The sequence below is a fragment of the Actinia tenebrosa genome, unplaced genomic scaffold, assembly GCF_029948245.1.
Source record: "Actinia tenebrosa isolate PJP-AT-01 unplaced genomic scaffold, QUT_ActTen_1.0 PGA_scaffold1__47_contigs__length_23844297, whole genome shotgun sequence".
Lineage (NCBI taxonomy): Eukaryota > Metazoa > Cnidaria > Anthozoa > Actiniaria > Actiniidae > Actinia > Actinia tenebrosa.
The window spans coordinates 15,225,373-15,239,454 of record NW_028292578.1 but is presented as its reverse complement, the minus strand read 5'-3'; the positions used below and the strand labels follow the sequence as shown (position 1 = coordinate 15,239,454).

General features: G+C 36.1%; 3 protein-coding genes across 3 annotated transcripts in view; 1 reads left to right on the top strand and 2 right to left on the bottom strand.

Annotated features, from left to right (window-relative positions):
* Window positions 1–50: 50 nt before the first annotated feature.
* On the bottom strand, window positions 51–4,885 carry LOC116293609 (serine/arginine-rich splicing factor 6). Its single transcript, XM_031701061.1, has 8 exons — window positions 4,587–4,885; window positions 4,309–4,379; window positions 3,771–3,842; window positions 3,222–3,291; window positions 2,209–2,282; window positions 1,764–1,857; window positions 1,371–1,423; window positions 51–1,007 (listed from the first exon to the last, which is right to left on the bottom strand). Exons 1-8 carry the CDS (start codon window positions 4,707–4,709, stop codon window positions 626–628), a joined length of 939 nt encoding a protein of 312 aa, XP_031556921.1. The 5' UTR covers window positions 4,710–4,885; the 3' UTR covers window positions 51–625.
* Window positions 4,886–4,990: 105 nt separating this feature from the next.
* On the top strand, window positions 4,991–8,212 carry LOC116293601 (uncharacterized). Its single transcript, XM_031701050.2, has 5 exons — window positions 4,991–5,189; window positions 5,494–5,614; window positions 6,144–6,248; window positions 6,346–6,415; window positions 6,765–8,212. Exons 1-5 carry the CDS (start codon window positions 5,002–5,004, stop codon window positions 7,064–7,066), a joined length of 786 nt encoding a protein of 261 aa, XP_031556910.1. The 5' UTR covers window positions 4,991–5,001; the 3' UTR covers window positions 7,067–8,212.
* LOC116293602 (mediator of RNA polymerase II transcription subunit 19) overlaps window positions 7,405–14,082 on the bottom strand; it is a 7,357-nt gene continuing 679 nt past the window's right edge. The window contains exons 3-8 of the mRNA XM_031701051.2: window positions 11,297–11,330; window positions 10,628–10,724; window positions 9,816–9,927; window positions 9,489–9,538; window positions 8,904–8,960; window positions 7,405–8,634 (exon numbers count right to left, since the gene is read on the bottom strand). Of these exons, the coding sequence (XP_031556911.1) occupies window positions 8,581–8,634; window positions 8,904–8,960; window positions 9,489–9,538; window positions 9,816–9,927; window positions 10,628–10,724; window positions 11,297–11,330 (404 nt within the window). The 3' untranslated portion in view covers window positions 7,405–8,580. The remainder of the gene's footprint in view (window positions 8,635–8,903; window positions 8,961–9,488; window positions 9,539–9,815; window positions 9,928–10,627; window positions 10,725–11,296; window positions 11,331–14,082) is intronic.

Here is a 14,082-nt window from a genome sequence, read left to right as displayed (position 1 = left end):
GACAGAACTCACTGAAGATACTCAGCAAATTAAAAAAAAAATACACAGAATTCTGATAGCTTTCATAAATTTATTTGATGGCATGACTCAGCACAAGGATACAGCCATTGCAGATTTAAATGTAGAATGTTTAATCACAAGGGTCAAGTATGAATAATCGATACAGATAAATATGTCAACTACTGCTTACCAAAACCCGGAAGAATTATTTCATTTTAACCCTTACACCGATCTCTCCAACTATTCAATGCTTTGTTGTTTTTAAAGGAAAGTCCGCCATTATAACTTCTGGCTCACTGGTTGTGTGAATCAATATAAACCCAAAAATCTGTATACAGTCGACTTTAAAAAAAACGGAGTTCGTCATTCTGAAAACAACCCTGGATCAACGTTTAATGCTTTTATAGTAATAGTTGGAAATCTACTTCACTGTCACTGAATATGCTATGTGTAAATATTGTAATGTAGCTATGATACTCAGAAACAACCCTGATCAACACCTAACGGTTTCATATCACTGTAGAAAAACTACTTATATACGTTATGCGTAATTGGTATAGAGGTAAGAGTGTAAATATATGGGGGAGGGGAGGGGTATAGTAATGTTTGAAGTCAGCTCCGTTTTCTACTCCTGTTCTCCCTCTTGTTCGTTATTTTGATCACGTTCTGGAGACTTGTCTCCATTCTCAGCCATATGCTCCTCTTTAGCTGGTGATTGAGATCTAGATCGCGATGCAGATTTTCTTGGGGAAGCCGATCGCGACCTTGACTTGGAGCGAGATTTGGATCGGGATCGGGAACGGGATTTTGAGCGGGATCGGGAATGCCTTGGCGAGCGGGATCTTGATCGTTTGGGAGACAGGGATCGAGACCTCTTACGAGAACGAGAGCGTGATCGCCTTGGAGAACGTGAGCGTGATCGGGAACGAGATCTTGATCGAGAACGTGATCTCGAGCGATTACGACGGCGACGAGAGCGGGACCTGGAACGTGACCTGGATCGGGACCTACGATGAACAACAATCCATTAAAATAATAGTTTATATGAATCAAAAATTCAAGAAAATTTAACACAGGTTGTGGCATCATTTTGTTTACAAGTCTCAAGATTTAGTTGCAAACGCACGAAATAAGTTAGAATGTAGGATGTAGGATCCTAATGCCAGGGAGTAGACTTTCCAGTCTTCCAATATTTGGAGAGTAAAAAAAAAAAAAAAAAAAAAAAAAAAGCAAAAGCAAAGGAAGTCTATTTTTTAAATTCTTACACAGGTAAATACCAAAAACGGTTTTTATAAACATATAAAGTAAACATACATACAAATAATCAGAGAAACAAACAAACAAATAAAAAAATAAGGATACTGACTAACCTTGATCGACTAACACTACGGGATCTTGACCTTGAACGAGAAGCTGGACTTTCCTGATCAATGAAGATAACAAGTCATTAAAATGCTAGTCCCTCTTAAGAGTAAACTCAAAGTTTGCTTCCTTTCTCGAATTTTATTAGTACAATAAAAGCAAACCTTTGAGCTGATCAAAATATGGGAATGGCTAACTCACAGATCAAATTGGAATAAATATTAGGTATGTGGAGAGAAGAAAAATTGTGAGCCCAGAGAAAAACCCTTGAATCGAGGGAGATAGTACGTAACAAACTCTACTTATGTGACTTGCATGGACCAGAGGGGAGGACAAGTGCACTAACCACTACACCACCCTTGATTCCTTTCCCTAAGGAATAATTGTAATCAATTACTTACATCAATAATTTTGATACGCCTTCCACAGAGCTCTGTACCGTCCAGTTTCCTAATCGCTCTTTTCAGATCCCTCTTGGATTTGAATTCAATGATACTGTGGAAGAAAAGACCAGACATTTATAAAAAGTTTGACATGAAAGTCCAAGCTCTAAATAAAACTTACTGTTGTATGAATCAAGAATAGACCATCATGCTTTTTGGTTGCAAAATATTCGGCCAGACAAAAAAATAAGTGTGTTTCCTGTTGCATGAGAAAAATAATTGGGGTCGGTAAGTCAGATTTATTTACTGATACGACAGTGGAAATTAGCTTACTGGGAACCCTGTGGTGGATTTGGGAATGAAAAAAATATCAGGGTCTGCAAAAATCGGCAAGAAAATTAGGGTCGGTTGCGCAACAGGAAACACAATTAGTTTTTTGTTTGGTCTTATATCAATGGCTTACCCTTCTCCCTGTCTTTGCTTGTGTGCATCTCCATATGCCACTTCGCCAACTTGCCGAGCATAATCCTTGAGATCCTATCAACATTAACACCAATATAAACACAAAGTCCAACACAAAACTACTAAATAAAATCAACCTTTTAAAAAACTGAAATACATTCTGGTGACTAACAAAGAGAAAAGCTAAATGGTAATAGACCTTCATTTCTTAATACTTAACAATTATTTAGTCTACAGTTATTTTCATTCTAGGCACAGTCCATTGCTTATAATTTTTTGTAGAATATGTGAATACACAACAGTTGATATATACAGGCATTGTATGTGGTCACGTCTCACAGAAGCTGACATCAGTATGGTCTGTTGTCTAACCATTTCAGTCACAATAGGAAGTTGTCATCTTAGTATCACAATGTATGCCAATTCTTTAAGCCTCAAATGTCAACCCTCAGTGTCATCTGTGCATCTTTAGAACTGAGCCTCTGGCCCTAAGCTTCAAGGGGTTTCCCCTCATTTTGACTGACTGACACACATCAAGCATCTACTCATCTAATCATCTAGACCTCATACATCTAGACATCTTTGGGGCTGAAATATTGGAGGGTAAAACAATGAATACCAACCAAAATGATTCAGGCAGTCCAATAAATAGTTACATGTATACAGTATAAGTATTATAAAATACTATAAGACATTTGTATGATTTTCTATACTTTTCAAACTTTTTTTTAATTGCTGGTTTGGATTCAGATTCCTCAAATGTAGTAGTAATCCAAATTTCAATGCACATAATTTTAGTCTAGAGCTTATGTAAAATTTAAACTTAAAAGTAAAGAAGAACGCAGGCAGTTGTCTCACTATCTGGTGGAATTTTGGCATGCTTGATAATGAATGTTATTCCCAATCTTTCTCATAATGACCAGTTGAGAGATCGTGTCAACTTCACTTTTATGCACACAGTTTCCGTCTTCATTAATTAAAATTGTAACTACAAAGGTTTTATAGGTTGTTTACCTGCCATGAAACTCTGCTTGATAGATTTTCAATGACCATGCGCCATGGTGTTCGCGTTGGAGGTCCATACCTGGAATAAATAGATCATTTAGATTAGGTGCTATTACTTCCAATACAAGTCGTAGTAGTAAACAGTAACCAAAAAAAGTTTCAATGTTTTAAGAATTAACCCCATAGAGCCCCAAATGCCTTTTAATCTAAAAATTTTGCTGTCAAAAGAAAAATTGTCAAACTTTTTTCAATAATTGAAAGCAGCATGGGAGCAAAACAGTTTACAGCTCAAATTTTGAACATGCACAGACTAAATCTCTGTTGCTGGACCTCAGAATATTCTTACTGAATGAATTTCATGAATCTCATTACCAGCCTGCTCAATCATCCATGGATGTATATTTACAATATTATTATATTTACACACAAGTCCACAAATGTTATCTTTGAAAGCAACCTTTTCAACTAGAAATACCTAGAAATCTTCACACCCCAACTACCATCTATGATGGTGGTATGAATATATCCAATAAGTATGAGATGGTTAACAGGACTTACTTGTCTCTTGCGCGCGAGGGTTTCGTGCTGCTATATCCTCTGGCTGTACCACGGGAATGCTCAACAAGAATCCTACAAATAAAAATGGAAATATTTAATAACTTATGAACCTCAGTTATATGAAGTGTTTTGACTTATAAGTACAGTGATGTATCTATTACTGAAAACCCTTCATCAAATGGGCCACAAGTTTCACTGTCCAAAATTTTCCCCCCTATATTACACATTCTATATGATTCAATAGGAGCACTATTGTAGAGGGCTAAAATTGAAGACTGGTCAGCCACCAGTCATGGCCAGCCAAATTTACTTTGGTCATATCTTATTTCTGGCTCAATGGTACTGGTAAAAATGACCGGCAATGCTAAAGTCAATTCTTATTCTTAGCCCTGATTGTAATTTTCTCTACACTTCATATTATCCACTAAAGCCCAACTTAGCTGCAGCTAAAGACAATTCCTGAGTAAAACAATTGTGGGGGAGGGGGGGGTTAACAGGTTAACCTTAATTACATTTACTGTAATAACCATACTTTTACCTTTCTCCGAGCAATTCTTTCCCATTGCAATCATAGACAGCGTCATCGGCATCTCTTGAGTCTTCAAATTCCTTCGAAAGAAAATAAAAATTAACATCAGCAAAATATTATCGAACTAACCCTGGTTTACATGAAGTCAGCAAAAATTTTTGACTTCTAATCTGCTGTTCCCAAGTGGTGGAATTTTTATTCTCTGAGAGCAATTTTCAAAATCAAGAAAGCCAAGAATATCAAAAACAAACAGCTGCCTCTATTAATACTCAAAACGAGATATTTACCACAAATCCGTATCCGTTTTTCAGGTTTATCTCTCGAAGACGGCCATACGAACGAAAGAACTTCTTCACATGGTCTTCTCTCGTGCCGTATGGCAAACGTCCTAAATACACTCGACAACTCATCTTTAAAATGCTTTAAAAAACTTCAGAAGAACAGAATAGTTCTTCCACCAGTTACAAAGGTAAAGTTAAGATGAGAAAAATGGTTAAAAGTCACCTAAAACGTTGAAGGAAAGAGCAGTCGAAATTTTCAAGGACAAGGAAAAATGGCGTCCTACTAATTCGCTTACCGCGAGGAATCAAACCACGTGGTTGTTGTTAGCCAATCAAACCTCTTCTACACACGTGATTTATACTAGTTTTTAACCTCCCTCGTTTATTCGTTACCAAAGGGATCCCAGCAAGGAATAAAAACATGGATGGAAATGAGAGCATTCCAGAAACATTGAAGTTTGGAAGTTTGGAAGAAAGAAGCATTTGTGGGAGATTTTTGTATTATGAATTGTATTTGTGGAAATTAGATAATGCACCGAAAGACATTCATAAATTCTGTGATCCTAAGATTGATGAAAAGTTGAGAGAAAAATTGATAAGATGGATAAGGTATGCTAGCTGGCCCTGAAGTAATGAAAAAATTTTCCATGGAATTTTTTAGGAAGAAAATTTATAGATCTAGGATAAGGAGGGTGGAGAGAGTGTAATTGACTGAAACATTTCATACTCTCCCCGGAAAATATGCATGTCGCACTTTGCCATGCTTGCTACCCCCTAGTTTTGCTAATTGCTAGCATTATTAAATGGATAAGAATTAGTCATCATTCTTCTATTCCCTACACTCTTCTAAGTCTTCCTTGCAGAGTGGACTCTGGGTCTGGTGTTGTGAGCTATTTTCATTTTATGATTTCAGGGATGTTGATGACAGGACCTCTTGCCAGAGTCTGCAGATTCTTTTCTCTTTTTCAATCCCTTCTCCATTAGCAATAGAGAAAATTCTCAGTTTGCATTTACCCATTATATCAGCTGGAGCCGTAAGTTGTCAACATGTTGATTAAATAATGAGGACTGATTGATATGCCTATATATGGCCTTGGGAATCAAGGTTAATGGAGTACTGTAGTAGAAGTGCACTCTCCTCTGGAGTCTTAGGTGGATTTCTCATAATCTCAACTCAAGGGTATTCTCCAGATTCTCTGATTTTCATCTCCAAAACCCAACATGTTATATTGCAATTCAAATCTGTGAGGTGTCCTGGTCACACAGTTCAGATTGTTGAAGTGACAGCTAGAACTTTGCTATTAAATAATTTCCAAGATTCTTGTATGTAACTGCATACAAAGGCAACTGGTAATGCCACTCTTTTCATTGCTTCTCGCTAGTCGAGACAACAGGCATAAAAGGGAAATTGGGTAATACACTTCCATCAATCAAGGTTGGTCGGTATCTTTATACTGTATTCTCTGATTGGTGACAATTTATTGAGCTATTTCCCTGTTGCGACTGTTGTCTCAATCAGCACGTAGCAGTGAAAAGTGTGTTAGGTAAACCTTTGTTTTTCAGGGTACTGGGTACTGGGAAACGTTTCTTCAACAAAAGGGAGCTGATGTGATTGCTTTTGACAAAAATGATGTGTATCCTGAGCAAATGAGATATTTTCCTATCATGGTAAGGGAGCCATATCCTCTTCACTAGGGTAACAAATATGGGAAAACCAAAACTCCACAACTAATCTTGCAGCTTCCCTTTAAATATTTTTGTCCAGACAGGTGGTCCCAGTCTTCTATCGCAGTTCTCAGACAGAGCACTGATGTTGGGATGGCCTGATGCAGAAGGTATGTCCGCCTCATCAAATTTCATCAGTGGCATTATAGCTATACTTACAGAACCCTGTACAAAACTAGCCTCCTCCACAGGCTACCCCATATATTCTCCATTGGGATCCCTGTGGGTTAAATCTTATGGCAGAGAAGAACTAGGAATGAGAAACAAGATTTTTTTTGTCCTCACCACAGAAAGCCCAAGAAGCCTGCAGATGAGGCTAGTACAGAAACGAAAGAATGCATTTTCATTTTTGTTTTGCACCACAGTACTAATTCCACCACTTAAAAAGATAAATATTCCCATGCATTTTTCTTCTAATTTGAAACATGTAAATTGAAATAAATAAATGATTTGAAACAGAAGGATCAACATTTTCCTTGGACTGTCTCCAGCAGTACAAAGGTAACACCATCATCCACATTGGGGAGCTGTTTGGAGAGACATATTCAACAAATCCCTGGGGACAATCAACTTCACAGGGGTTCCAGTTAGAGCTGGGAGAAACTTTCCGGTGTATTTTAAGAGTTCAGCTACCAAATTGGCCAGGTTATCTGGATAGTATGACAGTATGGTCCAGGGTGACAGACACAACTGAATGTGATGGTATGCCAATGGTGAATGTATTGCCTTCAAGTCCAAGATATTATGGATGGGAGAAATAAGAAAGATTGATGGAAAGATAGAGAGACAGATACATATTCCCCAGCACAGTGTCATGTGGTATGGACCAGAGACCAGTGCAGGACAGACACAAATGAATGTAATGGTATGTTGATGGTCCAGGGTGACAGACACAACTGATTGTGAAGGTATGCCAATGGTGAATGCATTGCCATTAAGTCCAAGATATTATGGATGGGAGAAATAACAAAGATTGATGGAAAGACAGACAGATACATATGGCTTTAGCACAGTTTCATGCAATATGGACTAAAATATAGCCCTAATTTCAACAACCTTCCATAATTCACTGCCATACACTGATTTGTTTACTTGAGGATGATAACTAAATAAGATAGTTTATTTACACAAATATTTGTACTTGAGTTGATAAGAAAAACAGTTTCAGTCTAGGGCCGTATGTGATTGTGCTAAGCATCTGTCTGTTTTAAGGTTAGACATTTGTTTCCTTGGTGGGCTACCTGTGGTATATAGATCAATGTGACCCTTTCAGTCTTGCCCAGAGTCTTCCAGATTTTTGTTCAATGCATGATTTGGCACTGATGATGAAGCAAGAAGGTGCTGGGGGACTCAAGGTCGAGACTGAATGTGACCAAGGATCTTTTCACCAAGCCCCCTCTTCCCTCCTTAATCACACAGTTATCTCGAGCACTAAATAGTAAAATAAGAGAGACACCAGCAGAGAATGTTAGGTACACTGTATGAACCAAAATGGTTCTTCTGAACTAAATAGCAACTAGTCTATAGATTTTGTTGAGAGAAAAATCTGTCTGTCATTTCTGAACACACTGGAGTAGCGCAGTATTACTGTTACAGTATCAAAAGGATATCTGCTGAACCAAAATGAAGACAACTCTGGGGTGTAATGTTATCCCATTCCAGACCACATGTCATTTTCTTAGTACAGATATAATTTCTTTGTGTAACACTTGCACATGAGAAAACACATGGCATCATGGATATGACAAAACAAAGAACATTTCATTTTTATTCTCAAGAGTATGACATATGGTCTAAAATGGGGAAACATTATGCCCAAGCTAAAGAAATCTATTGCTGAAGTTTGACTATCTATAAACATGACTATCTATTTAATCTAATAAATTTTATATTTTCCCCTAATGAAATTGAAAAGAATAAATTTGATGTCCAATGTGGAAAAGAAAGCATAATATTTGTCTATAGCCTCTTATGCAGATGACTTTTGTGATGACCCTAATTTGAACATCGGCACAGGAGGCTACCAACATGAAGGCACAAACATTGCTCCTTCATTGGTCTCCTGATGGCAAGGAATGCATGCCCTTGACAGCCTAAAACACTGACATTGTTTTTCTATTTTAATATTATCTGTCTTTTTAAGACATACTTACAATGTTACATGGTTCTTTTAGTAAGACAAATATACAAAAGCTTGACTGTATTATTCAATATTATAATAGTGTTATTATATTCTTTAATACAATGGAACTATATGACTGTATGTAGTGGGTCTTTATACCCCACCCATTGGTAATCCTTTTGGAGGTACTGGCTCAGGGGTATGTCTCTGGAAAATAAAATATTCAGAATAAGAGTTATATAATTCAATTAGCTACACAGAGTGCAAACGATATATTTGTGAAACACTAATTACTAAATTGTTCGAAACAGTGCTAGCTAAACAAAAGAAAACAATAGAATTAGCATAACTTAGCATACTAATGTTTCACGGATATATCATTTGCATTCTATCAATACAGATATGAGAAGGCAATACACTCAACAAAAAATGATCTATTTGACAAAATAAAAGACAAGATAGCTATTAAAAAATACCTTTTTCTTTTTTTTCTCTTTTTTCTTTTTCTTTCTTTCTCCATCTTCATGTTTTTTCTAATAAATGTAAATGAGGTTAGATTCGGCATAAACTACAGTCCCTAAATGAAATAACCATACCAGCTGACACTAACTACATGGAATACAGCTATGAAAAGGAGGTATTATATCTTGTTAAAAATGACAAAGTGAGTATCTAACAGAGAGCTTTTTCAAATTCCCAAAATACCACATCTTGCATTTCTTGATTAAAGGCTTGTTTACCTAAGGTTTTTTTAATTACAGCATCAAAATATTTGAACCAGATTAATACCAAGAGAAAAGCAGAAAATTTACCAAATCAACAAGGGCTGATCCAGCCAAAATTTTAAGGGGGGGGGGGGGGGGGGCTAATTGAGTTTCTTCCATCAACACAACGAAAAACAATAAAGCATCTAATTCTTCAGTTTTGTTTTGTTTTTTTTCTGCTGAAGGGGCTTTAGCCCCCCTTTGCTCCCTCCTCCCTGGATCCACCCTTGATCAACAATGCTAATGCTTAGGATTTCCTTTTACTGTAAAAGGCACATTCACTGGAACACTTGTTACCTGTTTTTTGTGTTTCTTTGAATCGTGACTTGTTTCTGCTTTGGAGGGAGCTATAAAAATATAATGATATCATAAGGATGTACAAAGAAAATTTTTTATATATACTAAATTGGACCAAAAATTGTCGGGTTGAATAGGATAGTAGAAAAATCCTGGGTATTTGGAGAGTGTTTGCATAGACACATGCATGACGTAAATTGTCAATTAATGAAGTTCAAAAAATTTAAAAAAAAGTGGTAACAATTTTCAGCCACCGTTTTCAAGGTTATTCTGCATTCATTGCTCACGGCACGGCCCATTGACCAATCAAAGAGTAAGATCATTTACCTATAGTAGAATCAATTGGAGTTTTAATATCAGTCTCCTGACTCCTGTGTTTCTTGTGTTTATGTTTCTTTTTTACTGGTTGTTGGTTTACAAACCGAAACTGTTCTGGAATCTAGCAAGAAAACATTCAACAAATATTAATCATTTCATCAACATATATCAAGTGGACATTGCTGGTGTTAAGAATGAAGCAAAGAATAAAGAATAAAGAATACAAATCTAGTTAATGGTATATGGGTAAGGACAGGCAGAATTTGTTGATAATTATTCTCAAAAGACATTATTTCCTCAAAAATGATAATAAATTCATGAGGATGGTGTTGCATGATAATGATGATGATAATAAAATAATATATGATGGTGGTGATGATGATGATGATAATAACATTTTGATTGGATGATGACAATGATGCTGCTGGTGATGATGTTGACTATAATCATGGTAATGATAATTCAATGCTGGATGGTGATGGTTATGATGATGGTGATACATACCAATGAAAAAGATAATGATGATGGTGATACATGATGATAACCTTAGATAATGAAGATTTTGATGATAATTTATGATTATGATAATGAGCAAGAAATTGATGATGTTACTATTCACAAACATGTACAATACAGATGGAGTACTAAGGTCCACATACATGTACAATACAGATGGAGTACTAAGGTCCACATACATGTACAATACAGATGGAGTACTAAGGTCCACATACATGTACAATACAGATGGAGTACTAAGGTCCACATACATGTACAATACAGATCAATGGATTATGAAACTATTACTTGACAACTGTACTCACTGGTCCAGGGTTAAGCCGAAAGCCAGACAAGGCATGGGTGGGGAGAGGAAGCAGCTCTTTTCCACCAATTGGAGGCTTGTCAATCACTGACCTTAGGCTATGAAAACAATTTGGATAAAAATAATTAGTAATCATCATAGAATGTCCTTCAATCTGTAAAGTGTTTGCATTCTTTTCTTCTTGTTTGATTTTATTTATAGAATCAAAAATTGAGAAAATAAATTCCATCTAGTCTCTTTCCATTGATTATGAATGACGTTATTATAATATTGCTAATGTTTCAAAATTTATGCACATATTTATCGGTTGACTATTTAAGCTTTCACTCTCATTTAATAGTGCAGTGCAACTGTGACGTCATAAAAACGAGGACAAAGGTGAAATTTGGACAAACAAACTTACAAGTTTACTTTCAGCAGATAATTTTCACAGCCGATCGCAGTTGATCTTAGTTTACATAAGTTATTATTGTAACTTTAAGTAAAAATAATAAAATCGGTTCGTATAATCCTCATAGCATTTAAACAGAATGCAATGTTTGTCCGAATCTTTAAGCTATTTTTAGAATCAGTGCGCCGATTCTTGATCTTGATAATGACGTGATGATGCCAAAACATTGACCACTGTTATCTCTCATTTGCTGTTATTGTCAAATCTTTCTTTTATTACCTATTATCTGGATTTCCTTTCTCATCAATATACCCTGCAATTAAATGAAAAACCAATGATGAGATATTGTAGTATTAGGTTAACAGAAACTGGGCCCGGTTGTACGAAGCCTGGATAGCGCTATCTGACGGTTAAATCTTATCCAGTGGATAAATTTATTGGATAACAGCATCGGATTATCCAATGGATAAGGATTCATCCGCCAGATAGCACTATCCAGGCCTCGTACAACCGAGCCCAGAACTATACTTTGCAGTTGCAGATAATATTAGTAAGAAATGTAAATTACTGACAGTAATATCCAAGGGAGCTTTAAATAGGGATATTGTTGAATTATGCATATTACTGTTAAAGGGACTCTGAGGTGCCAGACACATCATAGCTTAAAATGTACATCAAACCTTGTTGATTTTGAAAATCGAAATGAAAATTCCATGAAATGCTTTTTTGGGGTGATGACGTCAGATAGTGGAACATGTTGGATAGCTGGAGCTGAATCAACCAAATTTCGCTATGGAAGTATGGCTGTTCTTTGTCAATTTGAGCCGGAAATTGCTTGAGGAGAAGAATATAATACACCCGATGAAAGTGTGATCGAGGACAGTGAGCTAGAAGAAGTGGTGAACGAGGAAAGGCTTCTAGGAATCGATTAAAGTCAACAATGTGTCGTGATGAAAACTGCTGGCTGATATGTGTTTATGTTGTTAAATGAGCTTATTAGGTAAAGGATTATGAGGTAAATGAAACATTTTATTTCACGCAAGATTTCAATCTTTTCTGATGTTAAACTCAACGTAATTTTTAGACGTGACATGCATCACGACTATCGTGTCTGAACCGAGATGTGCTTAGGACTGCATTTAATAGTTTCTTTTCATGACAGAGAAGGCTCATTCCAAATTGAACAAATATTACAAATAAGTGAGTTTTTTAAAGTATTTTCTATTACGTTCTTATATTCCAAATAAGTGAGCTTTTTTCGGTATTTTCTATTTCATATACGTATACGTTCAATGCATATTCATTTCGCTGAAATGCTTTTTCAGCCCTCTGCGTTGTGCTAGTTCTGATATCGCCAATTTATAATTACATCGTGAATGCACGGTTATCTTAGCAAAAAGATCAGCATGTGTGGTATCTAAGATATTAAAGATCTACCTTCCCTGAATGAGGAAGATACTGGCTTTAAAGAAGATGGAAGTGAAGATGAAGTTGCTGACACGTACACCACATCGATTCATTGAAGCCTTTCCTCGTTCGCCACTTCTTCTAGCTCACTGTCCTCGCTCACACTTTCATCGGGTGTATTATATTCTTCTCCTCAAGCAATTTCTGGCTCAAATTGATAAAGAACAGCCATACTTCCATAGCGAAATTTGGTTGATTCAGCTCCAGCTATCCAACATGTTCCACTATCTGACGTCATCACACCTCATTCATCCCAAGCCATCAAATCCGCGGTATTCCACAGGGAGCCCAGCTTAAGTCATTTCGCAACTTTGACGAACGATATCACCCCAAAAAACGCATTTCATGGAATTTTCATTTCGATTTTCAAAATCAACAAGGTTTGATGTACATTTTAAGCTATGATGTGTCTGGCACCTCAGAGTCCCTTTAAGTGGCAACAGTGATAACTATAGTATCAATGCCAACAATGATAGCAATAGCAGTGGTATCATCAGAGACATCATCATCAGCAAAAGTAATAACAGCAACAACATCAATATTAAATGCCGAGACAGTAGCATTGTAGCAGCAGAATCAATGACAGCAACAGAGATGATGGAATGGACAGCAACAGTGGCAAAATCAGTAATAATACCACGATATATCAATGGCACCAACAACAGCAACAGTAGCAACAACACTAGTAGCAACTGCTGGGACAGCAGCAATAATAACTGCAACAGTGGCAACAGCATCAGCAACAAAAATATATAGTACCAATAGTATAGGAGTGACAACAGCTGAGATGGTATGTAATAGCAACAACAGACATATCATCATCATTAATGGCAACTCCTGAGGCAACAAAAGTTGAAGCAATTGTAGCAAAAAGAACATAATCAATAGCAAAAAATTAAGGAATCACACCTCAGGAATCATTTTGACCATTGTTATTTGTCAATATTAAAAAATTGTACAATCTGGAAATTTCTAATCTTCAAAATTAAAGATTTAAGCAAGAAAAAAAAAAATTTTGACAACATCTCATACCTACGACATTAAGCAAAAACAACAAAAGTCTATACAATCTATACATAACCCATGCAATCTAGAACACCTGATCTCAATAATAATATAAATAGTGCCCTAGGGTATATTAAAATATTATGAAACAATTCAAAGAGCGGATGAAAAAATTTAAGAAAAATGTCTCATGTTTTTCTTTTGGTAGATAAGAGTAATAGAGTTAACATTTTGATTGAAAAATTTATTTTTTCAAAACAATACTGAAAGCGATTTTTGCTGTTGTCAAATTTAGACGTGAATAATCAAGTGACATGCCACTATATTTTCTTCCTCTAACGACAATTCTGATTTATGAGTTTTTTTAATGGTAGTAAGACCATTTGTGCAAAATACACAAAAGATCATAAAAGAATCAAGCCAATTTATGAAACAACCTGCTAACAGCATTTAGAAATTTCCACGAAATAATCGAAAAGGTATCAAAATTGAAACCTCTTGAATACAAGAAAAAGTGATGTATCAAGATTGCTTTTAAAACTTTGGGATCGGGGTTTATAGGTTAAGTACAGCTTTAAAGATCAGAGTATAAC

Excerpts from the sequence above, each read along its gene's own strand:
- LOC116293609 (XM_031701061.1), bottom strand. The coding sequence starts at position 4,709 with ATGAGTTGTCGAGTGTATTTAGGACGTTTGCCATACGGCACGAGAGAA. Across the intron at positions 1,858-2,208 it reads AAGCAAAGACAGGGAGAAGG|TATCATTGAATTCAAATCCA; the intron begins GTAAGCCATTGA and ends TTTCTTCCACAG. Across the intron at positions 1,008-1,370 it reads CGTAGTGTTAGTCGATCAAG|GTCCCGATCCAGGTCACGTT; the intron begins GTTAGTCAGTAT and ends TGTTCATCGTAG.
- LOC116293601 (XM_031701050.2), top strand. The coding sequence starts at position 5,002 with ATGGATGGAAATGAGAGCATTCCAGAAACATTGAAGTTTGGAAGTTTG. Across the intron at positions 5,190-5,493 it reads AAATTGATAAGATGGATAAG|GGATGTTGATGACAGGACCT; the intron begins GTATGCTAGCTG and ends TTATGATTTCAG. Across the intron at positions 5,615-6,143 it reads CCATTATATCAGCTGGAGCC|GGTACTGGGTACTGGGAAAC; the intron begins GTAAGTTGTCAA and ends TTTGTTTTTCAG.